General features: G+C 33.0%; 1 protein-coding gene across 1 annotated transcript in view; it reads right to left on the bottom strand.

The window, feature by feature from the left end:
* Positions 1-15,865, bottom strand: part of LOC149779902 (uncharacterized) — a 156,650-nt gene that overhangs the window by 51,697 nt on the left and 89,088 nt on the right. The window contains exons 13-14 of the mRNA XM_089936592.1: positions 7,155-7,511; positions 5,506-5,859 (exon numbers count right to left, since the gene is read on the bottom strand). Of these exons, the coding sequence (XP_089792718.1) occupies positions 5,506-5,859; positions 7,155-7,511 (711 nt within the window). The remainder of the gene's footprint in view (positions 1-5,505; positions 5,860-7,154; positions 7,512-15,865) is intronic.

Raw genomic sequence — 15,865 nt, 5'->3', positions numbered from 1 at the left:
CTAATTACAAATAAAATTCAACTCACTCAGCATACAAAGCCATTGAGTAGATCTACCGTATAAACCTACTTGCTTTTGTGTTGAGTCAAACAGCAAACAAGAAAGATCCTGATCTGCCATAACATAATACTATTGCAGATCAGGGTCTGTCTTGTTTGTTCTACTGATTACTCCCAAGAAACTGCACAGACTCAAATCTGCTGGCACATTTTGTGATTGCAGGTCTGGTTCTGTGCAATTTGCAGTTGGACTCCTCTTATAAGCGAGTTTATACAGTACCTTGTCGGCTTGTTAGTCAAATAAAATTAAAAATTCACTTGGTGATTTTGGTCAGTTCCTTTCTGATTCACTTGACTGCATTACATAATTGTTATAAAATAATTTATTATTGGTTTTACTCTTTTTTCAGTAATAAGTTATAAATAAAATAAGCATTCAGTTTGATTAAAAATGAGTAGTTTTCTTAAATGTTCTCTAACAATTAAAATTTACATATTTTTAAATTTAAATATTTTTACTAAACATAATACAGTGTGACCCCGCTATAGCGCGCTTCGTTATAACGCGAATTTAGATATAATATGGTCGTGGCGTGGCTCTTGAAATATCATATACATGTATTTTTCTTGTGCACAAAAAAAAATCTTAAAAAGTACGAAAAAAATGGTAAAAAGTTGCTTATCATTTTGGGGAAGAGATCATGTATGAATAATACACGACGATCATGGTTTGGCTCCTGAAAATTTATATGTATTTTTCTCGTACAAACTCTGGATCTGGAACTCCCAGTCTCAGACCAGTCGCAGTTACCAGACCCATCTGACATCAGCACAACCTCCAGATAAGCACCTGCACAGCTTCTGCTGGATTCACTCAGATATTGTATGTGGTATGTGGGTCTGATTATTTCTTCTTTCCAAACATAATACTTCATATGGGGAATTCAGTATTCTCCCCTCAGAGGTTCCCCATAATATAGATTGGATTCTAAACATTCCCTCCACCTATTACCTATTCTCCAAACATAATTTTGATCAGGAACGTAGTTGAAGGAGAAAGCAAATGTTTCTGTAAATTATGTTCCTACTAGAATACTTACTTGATAATATTATTTTAATACCCTCCCATCCTCCCTGCAATGCAAGCATCCAATTACATGATGTTTCGCTCAACTTAAAACTAGCACTACCTCTATGTGGCAAGGGTAGGTAATGGGCAAGATTTGTTGCCCTTTGTCTATATAATATAGACAGGAAAGACAAATTCTTGTCTTTGGGAGGTCTGGATTTGTGAGGTAATAGGGCTTATATTCCTAATGTTAATGTGTATGCCATGTAGTAAATAAGCTACATTTTGTTCTGATTGGTGGTTATTGACTGGACTGGAACAAAAAATAACCATCAATCAGAATTCAATGCAACATATATTTCACAGGGTGACACACCAGAAGTATAGCCATCAAATTAAATGCATGCAGACAAGATAAGAATCAACAAACTTCATGGCTATTAAATGGTGAGTCAAATACTTCATTATACATGAGGAACACATTTGGAATGTCTCCTTGATGCTGAACATACAGATGGGATAAGATAATTAGCATGGAATTGGTGAGGGGAGATAAAAGGCATTATGAAACATGCCACCTTATTAATTTGTAACTGGCAAGGGGATGTTGTCAATAGGTTTTTCATATTAACTGATAAAATTGAGTGGCAGTGCCTGTAACATCTGTCTCAAATTAAGTCTCAGTTAAAAGAAAAAAGGGTAAATTGTTATTAATGACTAATGAATATTAATGCAACTTTTATAGGGTAAGTATCATTTTGTATCGTTCTCCGCCTCTTGTATCGATGAATCAAGGTATGTATTAATCACTTCTGCCCAAGCAATAAGTAAAGCTAAATTCCTATTTATACATTATGCAAACATATAATGAATATGTTTTCTGAAAAACATGAAAAAACAGTGAATCCTTGATAAAAAAAGTCAATACTGACATATTCAGTCATGTTGTTTTGATAGTGCCTATTATATCCATGTGTATTTTTAATGTCAAAAAGCTATCCTTTACAACTGGTGAGTTTAAGTCTGTCAATTTAGATTTAGATTTTAGTTAATTATACTGCTTATCAATTAATTTACTGTTATGTGATAAGCATATGTTGTTTATTCTTTGATTCCTATTTATCTGCATAATTTTTTAAGACAAAGATTTATTTGCATTTCTTCCATCATCAGCTTTTTCCATTCCTTTTGCAACTTTAACCTATAGAATAAACATTTGCCAATAAATTTGCAGATTTTCCACATGATGAAAATTGAATTGACCACTGATATGCTAATTAGAATCATATTTCTTCAATAAACAGCTAAATCCATCCAGACAATCCAAAATTCTTTTATCAAATCCTTTTTGTTCATACTCTGGCATTAAACAATAAAAACCACATTTTGATTTTATCATCTATAATAGACCGTGCTGACCTTTATGCTTACAATGTACAATGGTATCTGCATTTTCTGTTACTGCACACTATAGCCCAAGCACTTGTTTGTTTCTAAAAAAAATTTTAAAACATGAATGGTTCTGCATGTGATTTTCACAAACTGAATCAATTTATACTGGCATCCAGAGACTTTGGGGATATGTTGTTTTTAAAAAAAGATTACAAGTTTCAGTAATGTTTATGAAAAAGAAAAAGGAAACCTTTCATCTGATAAGCAACTGTTTGGTTTTAACACAATTTATCTGTGTTCAACTAGCTGATTAGTCTAGTTAAGTGCCATAAGATAACTCATGAGGCCTATGTTGGTTACCTATTTTAACCCTTTACCTCATGCAAGCGTCTTTGGATGCCTCTACACCATTCGCATAGAAGCGCCTTTTGACGCCTCTACTCAAGTCACATGGAAGCGCCTTTTGACGTCAGCTGTAAACATCAGCCATCTTAAGCCAGTTTTTGTAGCGCCACCTTCAGGGAAAACCCCCTATTAGATACTACATACTGGGTCATAATCTCCACTCTCCAAAATGGCGGTCGCGGATTTCATTCAGTACTTATGAAGTTTTCACGATTAGAATCACAACTATGAAAGATTCAATAACCTAGGTAAAGGCTCTGATAAATATGTAGGCAGCAATTAGTTTTTATAAATTATCAAATTCAGATGACTTAGTGATGTAGATGCAGACGAAAAACTTGTAAATTTCGAGTATGAGAAATGGCAGCTACGGTTGGTCACGCGGCCTCACTGACATGACGATGAAAGAGTTCTCTCAAGATTTTAAAGCACATAAAAGATTCTTCCATGATAAATAATTACACAGCTATAACAATCAGACTTTACTTTTAAATTTTTTCACATATAATAGATGTGTACCAAACATGTAAAATGGTTAAAATTGCTGTTAAACGTAACATACACTAAAATTGCTTAACAGTTCACAGGCAGGCCTATGCGTTTGGGGTTGACTAGGTAACAGGTGTTCTATTTATAGCATGCTGCACTTTGTAACTATGCTCTATGAGGTAAAGGGTTAATATGTCTATACATGGCCATTGGTTGTGTTCTCCAAGGTTTCCAACTTGTCAACTTGATGCAATGTATTAAATTCTGCAGTAATTGAAAGAGGTTTTTCATCTTGCAATTCATTAAGATTGAAACTTTAAGCTCAATTGGGGAATGATTTCAGATGGTGCAATTACAACAATTTTAAAATTATATTGACTCATTTCTCTGTGCGCTGAGCTAGGGTGTAATCTTCATAAAAGTTCAACAACTCCAGATCTGTATGTTGCAAGTGTCAAAAACCTGATATGTGATTCATAAATGAGAGTCAGGAGTTATGTCCCTGTATCTCCACCCACTGGAGGAAACTAAAATCTGTAACTGTGGCATATAAAACCCTCAGTCATATCTTTAGACATGAACTGTTTATCATGAACCACATAGGACGATTTGATTAACAAACAAAATTTTAAAATTACTTTGGATTTTATATACTAATATGTTGATGCCAAATTAACACACACATACAATCAATCTCTGTCACCAGGGGATTAATCATCATTGTAAAACCAATGGGAACATATTCCAACAGCACCAAATTAGGTTTCAAGCTGTTATCTTTTTTCTAATTTCAAGTAAGTGTACATAACTTCAACAGGGAGAGTGTTCTCATATCTACTTTCCAAATTATAACTATAAGCAAGTCTACAAGAGGTAGGGAGAGGCAGAGACAAATGCTGGCTGTACAATGTACCTTAGCCTTTCCATGTGATGAAAGTGCACAAAACTAATGTAGCTGAATCTTAAAGTTTTATGAATTATGACACTGTGGTTAGGTCCCTAGAAGTTAAGCACAGACACAGGTATTAATGCTGTATATTAACTTAATTCGCCTTGTACATATTTCTAGAATAGGGCTATCAACTGCTCCCAAGGCAGAATTCTTGGGAAACTCCCTGGGGTTATCCCGTATGAACTGGATATGGAATCCATATGTACTTTTACAGAAATATCCATATGGACATTTTTATTCTATAGCTGAACCACTCTTATGGATTTCAGTGTATCCATATGGAAATGTTATGGATTCCTTACGTACTTCTTATGGAAAATCCCATGGAATATGCAAATTAGTCCACGAGATCTGTAGATTGTCCATATGGAATAAAATTAAAATTCCATATGGAATTTGCCAATAATCCATATGGAATTTGGAAATATACCATATGGAATTTTTGTGTAAAACCCAGGAGATGGACACCAGAAATTAAGGACAGACATTGAAGCAATTTTAGTTTCAAAACAAGCTAACTGCAAATATTGCAAAAAGAAAATCGCAGTTCAAGGCAACAGCACATTTTATTCCATCTAAATATGTAGATATTTGGGTAGATTCAGTCCCTTAATATTAAATGTATTAAATGATGTCAATTTCTCATGGGACGTTTTAAGGTAACACAGAATCTTTTGTATTTAGTTGAAGTTACTGCCCTGACTTCAGTATTACTAAATACTGCATTTAGTTTTCAAAATGAGTGAGATGACAAAACAAGACCTAAGACTTGGTCACTGATATGAAGTCTGAGTGATGCACTCTTGTATGAATTATATTCTTGCATCTTAGCCTCAATGATTATGTTTCTCTTATCATCATTAAAAACTCTTCCAAACTACAATTCATGTTTGCATAGCACAATTTTGGAATTTAACATCTTGCCTTCCATGTATAAATACCTTGATACAAACCAATATCCATGACCCTAATACTACAATGAAAAAAGAGTTTTACATGAATCTATATATGCTACTAATTGTCATCATGAGGTGCAAGCTGAAAATATAGCCAAATAAATTGGAACAAATGAATCAAATATTTGAATTTGATGATCGAACAGATAACAAGAATGGAGAACAGAGAAAGCAGATTGGTTGGAATAGATCTGGTAATAATTAAAACTATCAAGAACAAATTAACATATATATTATAATTACCTGTGTCCATGAGGTTTTTTGTTTTTTTCTTAACAGAGCAAAGCCGCTTTGCAAGAGCTTCATTGTTACTAGCTTTCAGAGAATCCACAAGCGCTAGCATTGCTGCTTCACTGCCTAGAGTACATACTTCATCCAGGAAATGAAATACCCTATCTCTTCTTTCATACTCTTTCAGATTCTCAAAGAAACTTTTGTCTAGAATTCCTCTTTCAATGAATGTTTTCTTTAAGGGTAAAGGACAAATTTCTTCCAATAGGATATCAGCGTGAAGAAGTAGATTCCCTTTGATCACTTGAGGGTTTACTGATACTTCAAAATTCTCATATCCAAGGTCTCTCTCTGGTTCAAGTGTGCCTGAATGTAAATAATATAATTATTAACTTGAAGAAATGAACCAGTCCATTTTAAGGTCAAAAGAAACTGTACTATGAAGAATGACGCTGGCAACACTTTAATCAAGCATACATACATTCATTTTGATTATTACGTTTCACACTCAGCAGGCTCTCGGTTGCTTTTTGGCCCAGATTTCCCCTACGCCATGGTGTCTGCATGAGTCTTATGATACCATTTCTTCCCCCATGTACCATCTTAAAATCCACTTTGCATGAAACATAAAATGCAAACTCAGGACGTTTAAGCTACATTCTGCACTGACTTAATCTGATTTCCTAGCATTCTTGAACTTCTTGTAAATTTGTTAGCCAGTGTATTTTTGGCACTGGGATAAAGTACACAGTTTGGCATTTTGACATGAATTGATCAAAAAAATGATGTGAGCTTCCATAAATTTTCTTCTTGAAACATCTTGAAAAACACAACACTTAAACACAACAAAAATTCAAAATGCTTCAGCAAGTGTTTCTGCCAAAATCAATTTTTGGTCAGTCTCTCCTTTTCACCTCCCTTCCTCCAAACTGTCAGCCAATTTTTAATCAAAGACTAACTCGTCATGATGAACGATCATTGATCCCTTTATTACTTAAAACATCTCAATAAATATCTGACCTTTGATCCTGAACTCTACAAATTACATCAATAAGGTAACCAATTCACAGCTTGCTCTGTATAAAAGTCAGCCACTGTGCAACAATTTTCATTGAGCATGCATGCATGCTAAAATCACTGCCTGATGGAACAGTTCAAGTCCCCAGTAGACTGTTACAAAACTGTTTCTTTAACAAATGGAGAGAATGTGTCAAAAGATCTTTTTTTGTAAATTTATTTAAAAAAGCTTTAAAACAAAATCTCAACATTCCAAAACAGTGGATTTAAACTACAAAATTACAGCCTTTAAAACAGTATTTTGGCCCTACTCCTGGGAGAATCACATGTACACGTATAAAAAATGTATAAAATAGGAAAATGTACATCATGTAAAAAAAATTATTAGGAGTTTCAAAATGCAAAATAATCACAAATACTTGTAAAATACACATGCATTTATCAAAAGGTTAAAGTTCATGGTGGGGATGTCATTCATCATTTCTTAAAACATCAAGTTTACACATCATACAGTGTACTTTATGCTTCTGATACAATATTACTTTCTCTAAAAATGTTTTCCTTATTGAAATATTTATATGATAATAATGCAAACTATATTTTATAAAACTATCAAAAACATGTAAAAATGCTTGTGAACCTACTCTCAGACAACGATTCCTCTCCTTGGTCACAACAAACTTCAATATCTATGCTGAGTTCACCTGGAGGGAGAGAGGCAAATACAACCCTTTTCCTCAACAGATATAACATAAAATCTTTCATTCCACCATGTCGGCAGGAAAGTTTCAATATCTCCAGGGCATGTTTCCTTCGTGGATGGAGACGTATAATGACGCTTCCTTTTGTCACATCTTTAATGTCCGAACATAAATTAAAGGAGTATACTACTGGGTCTTTTTTGAATATGCTCAAGAGAGTCTTCTCTGTGTTGTCAATTGCACTTCCTTCTCTCTTCAACCTCATTGTCACTTTAAAGGAAGGCAGGTTCAACACAGGGGCTGAAAAATAGTAAAGTCAGTTTATAATATTTTAACAGAAATCTAACTATCTCTATATCTTTTTCACATGTTTGAAAAGATCTGTAATTATTTTACTGAGAGAGAGGAATAGACTAAGGGCTGTTCCATTTAAAACATACATGGTACCCAGGGAAAGCAATTTTTGAAAAATATGTCAGGTTAGTTACTTTGATTGCACCGAGTTTATATTAAAATGAAAAGAAAATTCTAAACTGCAGCTATGGATGAGTACCCAACACAAAAAGTGCCTTCCCTTTGTCCCAGTATCTTGTAATGGAATGTCTAATTTTACTAGGAATGTTTAAGTCAATATATTAAGCATATTCTTTCAAAATCTTCTCTTTCAGATATTTTTAGCGGATAAATCTGTTTCTGTTACATTTTAAAGCTTTATGAACAAAAATGTTTAATTATTTGCTTGCATAAATCAATATTGCTGTATGAGCATATACAAGTATATGAAGTAAACACTCGATATTACGAGAAGTGCATACAATATAAATGTTATAAACGTCTTGTTATTAAGAGGTCTGTTATGTAACAAAAGTCATAGCTGTGTATAAAGACAGGAAAAAGTGGATATTCAAAGACAACTGTCCTGGAAAACACCAACTCTTTATCAAGAAAAAGAATAATCATAAGTACATTTATGTCAGTAACTCTATTCAATTTCTCGCACTGATTTTGGATGGGCAAATGTGTTTGTCATGCAAAAAGTCTGTATAATCACTGTCTCATGGCAGACGGGCTGACCTTTTTTGCAAATAAATAGGCATTTACACCTTGATAAACACTATCTGTGCTTGGATCAATTGTTCATGTATACATATGGTGTAAGGTGTAATTCAAGCTGGTGAGTATCGTTTAGCCACATTGTTGATATAAATCTAAACACTGTTGGCAGGGTTATTATTTTAGGTGTACCTTGACCATGTTGTAATGATAATGATTTCATGAAAACCTTAGCATTATGTTAAGTCTCAAATTTACCATCCATACAATTTTTGAATCAGATAATTAAGGCAAACTCTCTGTATGTCCAGTCATAATTGATTTAATTGCACATAAATACATCCATAAATACTTTAAATGCTGTGTATAAAGAACTCAGGAATTATTATAATCTTCATTCATTTTCCCATGCTATTTAGTCATAACAGATAAAACAAATTAGACTAAGTTTTAAACATGTCTATGATGGTACATGTCAACATCAAGTGGCTTTTCAAAGTTTTTCTTACAACATGAAAACAATTTTTCGATCGCTTCTATCACTACTAGTTCATACTAGAATCCTTCTATTACATAACAAATTGTACAGTGTTCCATTTTCTTTCACTACTAACACTGTATTAGTTCAACTGAAAAATGTATACCTCTCTGTATACAGGTTTCCATACCCATCTAGCTATGTCTATTGTTTTAACAAAAATTAAACTTAAAAACAAAGTGCAAGTGATGCTATAAACTACTGAAAAAAAAGACACCAGTGTGAAAGTGATTTAGTTTGAATCAATCGCCATCATTTAGCACAAGTATATTTCTTTTACATAGCTTTTGTAAGAAATACTTGTTTTGCAATGTGCATTTTTATAACATAAAACGTTTTAAAACTGTCCCTGCAGAATGTGATTTTGCTAACAGAAAATACTTATATTCTGTTCAAGGTATTAATCCATACCTCCCTCCCTCCCTCCCCCTCTCCCTCTCTCTCTCTCATAATTGTTGCCTCAAAAAACAAATGATCATAACTTGGAATAAATATCACATGAAAAGTCCAGTGTTTATACTCATCAAAATAACTTTAGTATTCACACATCATACTCCATTAAAAAAATAGTGTTTGCAACAATGTGTAGTCCTATACTTGAACAATTATCTGTTTGTATGTTTGTGTGTGCGTGGAGGCAACTTGGCCAAATCCTAGTTTCTCAAAAACCAACACCCTACTTTACATGACAAACATTTATGTTTACTAAAATGCATCCTGGCTGAGACCACCAAATGCCATTTTATTTTCATAAAACCAATAACAATAAAAAATAATTTAATAACAACCAACAAGCCAAGGTCAGTACCAAGGTGTTTTTTAAATCAAGAGGCTGCAAATGTCCAAATGACAGACCACATGATTTAAAAAAATAAAATTTAAACAAAAGGTTATAATCGTTATAACATAAATTAAAAAGTTATACCATATTCAAACCCAAGCTCAAGAAGTGGAATATCTTCCTTAATTAAAGGTTATAAATCAATTGCTGACTGAAAGATCACAAGTATTTGCTACCAATTGTAAGGTTGTCTTATTATGTAAAAATTTATAAGAAACCAAAGTTTTTTTTGAGTCCATCACTACACACAAAGTTATTATGAACAAGGGCACAATAATAGGTAGCTCTTCAATAAAAAAATTATTGCACTATTACACTAGGAGTAATAATAATAATAATAATAATAATAATGATGCTTTATTTATAGAGGGTGACTCAATAGTCAAAGGACTATTCTCCCTTGAGGCCCTCTTAAGCAGAGTATAACAATGCACATTATATGAAGATAGCAATAATTACTGTTTATTTTAACATGTTTAGTATTAAAATACTAAATTCCATTATCTATCAGAAACATATGCATGCTCATGATATTTCTTCTTAAATACTCTAATATTTTCAGCAGATTTTACATCTAGTGGAAGCTTATTCACAGAACTGTACCAGAGTACTGAAAACTCTTTTTAAATTGCTCTGTTCTTGCTAGAAGATTTCCGTGTGATATTTATCTCAACTGATGTGTCGAAAAAGGCCTGAATAAGCCCTGAAGATACTCTGGTACAGTTCCATGTAGACAATTATATAAAAGAAATGCCTTGTGAAAATCTATTCTGTCATATATTGTGAACCATCTGAGTTCTGTAAATAATGCTTTTGTGGGATGATCAACAGAGGCATCTAAAGTAACACGTGCTGCTCATTTCTGAAGTTTATAAATCCTGTCAAGCTCAGATTTAGCAAAGTTTCCCCATACATTAGAACAATAATCCATTGTTGGAAGAATATATGACTTGTAGTATAGATTGCAAGTTTCCATAGGTAAATATTTCTTGATTCTGCTGAGAAGGGCAATTTTGGATGACATTGTTTTACAAAGCTTATTAATATGGTTATTCCATAATAAATTATTATATATGGACACACCTACGAGCATATTTCATGTTTGACATTTTCTAATGCATGATTATTTATTGCAAGAGACAGTTTGGGATTCCCTGACTTGTGTACTTTTGTGATGTCCCCAAAATCATACATTTTATTTTACCTTCATTAATAACCATCCTATTTTGTTGTGCCCAGTTTTGGACTCTAATAAGGTCCGAGTTTAATCTCATTTGGATAACTTCAGTATCAGAACTAGATGTATACAAGGTTGCATCATTGCAAACAAATCTGTATTTGTGGATTCATTATTTAATGGTAGATCATTGATATAGATAAGGAAGAGGAGAGGGCCCAAAACTGAGCCTTGAGGGACTCCTGAATGAAGTGTGAGTTTGAGAGCTAATATTGCCAATGCTTACTTGTTGAGACCTTTGGTTTAGGTATGATCTAAACCAGTTTAAAGAAGGATTGTCAAACCTGTAACAGTTAAACTTTTGCAGCAGAATTTCATGATCAACAAGATCAAAGGCTTTCTTGAAGTCAAGGAAAACAATCCTAGTCATATGTCCATTATCCATTTCCTTCAGCCAAAGATCAATTAATTTGGTTAAGTTCCGTTAGGCACGAGTGGTACTTTCTAAATCCTGATTGCGCTTTATGAAATAGAGAGTATGTTTCAAAAAATGTATAGACCTGAATGGCTACATGCTTTTCAAACAGTTTTGACAATACAGGTTGAATTGATATTGGTCTGTAATTTCCTTGATCCTCCTTTTCTCCTTTCTTAAAGATAGATGTAACCTTTGCAATTTCAGTGTTTCTGGAAAATTACCAGTCATTATACTTAAATTTATGATATGCGTTAGTGACTTTGTTATTACTGGTGCAGCAATTTTAATTATTTGTGGACCAATACCATCCAATCCAAAGGATTTATTAATATTCACCTTAATTAGCATATCAAAAACATCAGCTTCACTAACATTAGTTACTGAAAAATAATTATCATCAGGAATTTTAGCTCTTATAAATAACAGAAGAGCATCAAGTTCAATTGAGATGTTAGTCTGGTTCTGAATACTGTTACTGGAGATGCTTATGAAGAACAGTTGAACATTTCCATGATGTCTTGTACAGATGTTGCTATATCATCATTTTACTTAAGTCTAGGGGGGAGACAACTGTTCTTGGGTGGATTCAGCTCTTTTAGATGCTTCCACAATGTTTTGGTATTCTTACTTTCATTAATAGCCTGTTTATAATAGTTCTCTTTTGCCATATCTATCAGGTGCTTAGTTTTATTCCTCCACTTTCTATAGCTTTTCATGTCTTTATTCTTGTGGAAATTATCTATTAGGTGCCTAGCCTCATTGATCTCAGGAGTAATCCACTTGGGTGTAATTTTGGTATTTAACCCTTTTTGTTTTAATTGGGGCATGCTTGTCTAAGGCTGCATTGAACATCTGATACCATTTGTCCAAGGCAGTGTTGACATCAGTTATATTGCAGACTGACTGAAAGGGTTTGCGAACTAAATCATTAAAGAACATTTCCTCATCAAACTGTTTGAAGTCTCTGTATTGTATTTCAATGTGTTGGCCATTTTTAGATGATTTCGGAACATGTCTAGTTATACAGACTGGGTAGTGGTCATTCAGTGCATACATTGGCATATTAATTTCACATATGTTTCCAGGTTTATTAGTACAGACATGATCAATGATAGTAGCACTTTTATGTTACTCTAGTTGGGGTGTTAATTAATTGAGTAAAATTGTAAGTTTCAAAGTTACTTATCCATGTTAATGATGGAGTTTTCAATGTAGTCATTGTTAAAATCACCTAAAATGATAGTTTCTAAATCTTCCTTTAGTAATACTTTTTGAATTTGCACCTCAAATCTATCAATCCAATCAGCTGTAGAACTAAGTGGCCTGTAAACTGAACATAAGAGTATTGGCTTTGATTGGGCAAGGGTTACTTCAATCCACATACTCTCTACTCCAACAGTCTCTAGATCAACACGTTTGTTATAACTAATGGAACTGTCTACATAGAGAAGAATACCCCCACCCCCCATGGAGTCTCTATCTTTTCTTTCAAAGTTGAAGCCCTGTATTTGGAGAGCCAAATCATCAGTATCATCAGAAAGAAAGGGTTCACATAGACCTAGAATATTGAATGATCTAGTTTGCTGTAATATTAACTTTATCTCATTCAGTTTAGGGAGGATGTGTTGAATATTTAGGTTATTACTTGCAGACCTCTTTTGAGGTGCCCAAAGACATGACAATTTTGATCAGAGGATTGACCTTCAGACAAGGTAGTATGCCATGTATTGTTTTTAGACTTGACAGATTTCTTTACATTACCTTGATTATTTACATAAACACATGAAGAAGATAACATACAAGATCCATCTGTTGTACCATGACCACGTGTAGTGGATACATGAGAATGTTCAATTCGAGACTGATTTACATGCATACAAGAGGACATTGATATATTAGACACTTGGGGAGCCTCAAAGGGAGAAGTAACTTGAACAGTATCACATAGTTGTTTACAAGTTAACAAGTTGCACTTTGTACACAAATCCGATAGTGCCTGAAACCTGTTTATCAAATTATAATTATTACATTGAAAAGTATACACATATTCTAATGCATTTTGTTGCTGGATATTTGTTGCATAGGCCTGTACATCATAGCCTTCTACCTACTGGTATGTGCACAACTTTTGCTTATGTCTTATGTCCTTGTTCGTTACAAAGATGGCAACGAATCTGTTTTCCATGCAGACATTGCTGTATTACACGACCATGTTCTCCACAATACAAGCAGTTGTCTGACTCATGCACTATACCATATACAGTAGGCTAATAAATTATAGAAGAATATAGACTTATTTACAATGCCTGTCACCCAATATTTATACTGCTTTCAATCCAAAGTTCAATTAGTGGTTATGGGCAAAATACTGCCAGTCGCCTCCTTCATTTTTATCCTCACATATTAATCTATACGCTAATTAAATAAAATATCATGTATTTGCAACCGCTTATGATATGTCTCATTCTGTAAAATCATTTTACAAAAATATATTTTACCATTTTCAGACCATCCCAATACACAAGGCAGGTAAGAACATTGGCAAGATACTGCATGTCACACTTTAATTTAAAATTCATTCACTATTACACTTAGCATTTTACAAGTCAGATTAATAACTTTTAGATGAATAAACTTATTTACAATTCCTTTCACCTAGTATTTTACATTTTCAAATTTGTAACATTAAAAAAATAAATGAAAATATATAACCAATCATTTGCTGAAAAATGCCATTAAACCCACAACAACAACAATTAATTGTTGTTGTTGCTATAGGGTTTAATGCCATTTTTCAGCACAAGATAGGCTATACATGGCAGCCAGTATAAATGGTGGAGAAAGAACCCTGGAAAACCCCGGGAAGAACCATCGACCCACGAGAAGCTACTGGCAAGCTTTCTCATGTACCAATGTTAGCCGAGCCTGAGACTCGAACCCACGCAGACAGTGGTGAAATGGCAGTAATCCGGAATGATGAGTGCTTTAGACCACTCAGGGCCCCACAACAATCAATAAAGAACAATATACAGGTAAATGAGGATGTGTAAATTGAATGAGCAGAGATGAATATATTTTGTGCACAGACTTTTACACAAGTACAAACAAGCTTTCAAAGGGCAGAAAATTCCAGGAAAGCCATATATATGCATTTGTATGTACACACTGAGCATAAAGCCAATAACTTTAATAGTTGATGATAGAATTTTATAAATGAATAAATTAACTGTAAAGTTACTATCTTTCAATGATTATAAAACTTCACAAATAACAAAACTACAAGCATGCATTTTTTGTGTGTTTATATATGAACCTATTACAGTAAGGATTTATAATATAGTTCACAAGGTTAGTAACTTAGAAAATCAAATTATATAAAGTCATTGGTGATATATATATTAACCATAAACAATGACCAATTAATTTATCAAAATCAATTAAATAATGCTTTTTTAATAAAGTCTAGTGGTAGCAATCCTAATTCCAAACCTTAATACAATAAAAGTATATGTTTGAGATCACTAGGCGTCAAAAGCTGCTTAGTAAATTCTCTCACAGTCTGCAATTGTTATGGTTATGACATAATTTGAAAGCAGTAGAATAGTGGTAAAAGGTTAAACTAACAGGTAAAAGAGCTAAACAGTAAGGTGAAAGAAACCGTTTCACATTAGAATAATGTAATTTAGCTTAGGAACAAAGGTTACAATGTCATAAAAATGGCAGAAAATAAAATTATTCAAATGGGTTAAATACATGAAATGAATTGTAGATTGTCTGGCAAATTATCTTGCAGTGATAAAATCGCAAAATGGGGAAAGAATCAATTATTACTGAAGTATTTGAAGTTTGACAATTTTTTTCCTTCCTTTTAGATTAATAAAATCCCTCATGCACACTGAAAAGTTTGCTTTTTACCACTGATTTTTGATAAAGGAGTTTCAAAAACTTAAGTTTTTTTCAAACTTCTAACTATACTTTTGGAAAATTCTATTTCTGTATATTCTGAGTCATTACATTAGATCCATCAAAAGTTAAATATCTTGAAGCTGTAATATGAAAACAACTAAAAAAGAATCGAAATGTTGATTTGTATTGAATATAAAATAAACACCTGTTTCATATTTCAAAATGTTTTATACATGAATTGCTCAATACCACCAGTAATTTCAATGTCAACTTCATTCAAAATTAAATGCAAATCTTCTTTTTTTCAAAACAAGGATACATTTTTTGGGGGATGTAAGAGATAGATTAATATGAACTTATTTATCTGCTGGGTGAACAAATAATATTTCAAGCCAACTATATTACACCATATTTTTAAATAATCCAAACTTGAAAATGAGCAAATGCTTCTCCAAATGTTATTATAATGATAAATTCAGGAAATATACATAAATAATATCCTGGGCTGGATTACAGCAGAGCTTATTTAAAATGTAACAATAATTTCATTTCCATCTCCTAGCCATCAATCCCTGCTTTAAATCTACCATGTTTTGTCTAGCAATTTTAAGCCTCATTTAAAATGTAAGTAGCCTATAATACTATCTAACAATTTTGTGTG

The sequence above is a fragment of the Sinohyriopsis cumingii genome, chromosome 16, assembly GCF_028554795.1.
Source record: "Sinohyriopsis cumingii isolate HCF-2022 chromosome 16, ASM2855479v2, whole genome shotgun sequence".
In the NCBI taxonomy this organism is placed as follows: Eukaryota; Metazoa; Mollusca; class Bivalvia; order Unionida; family Unionidae; genus Sinohyriopsis; species Sinohyriopsis cumingii.
Note: the sequence above shows the minus strand (reverse complement) of the source record. Positions and strands in the feature narration are given on the sequence as shown.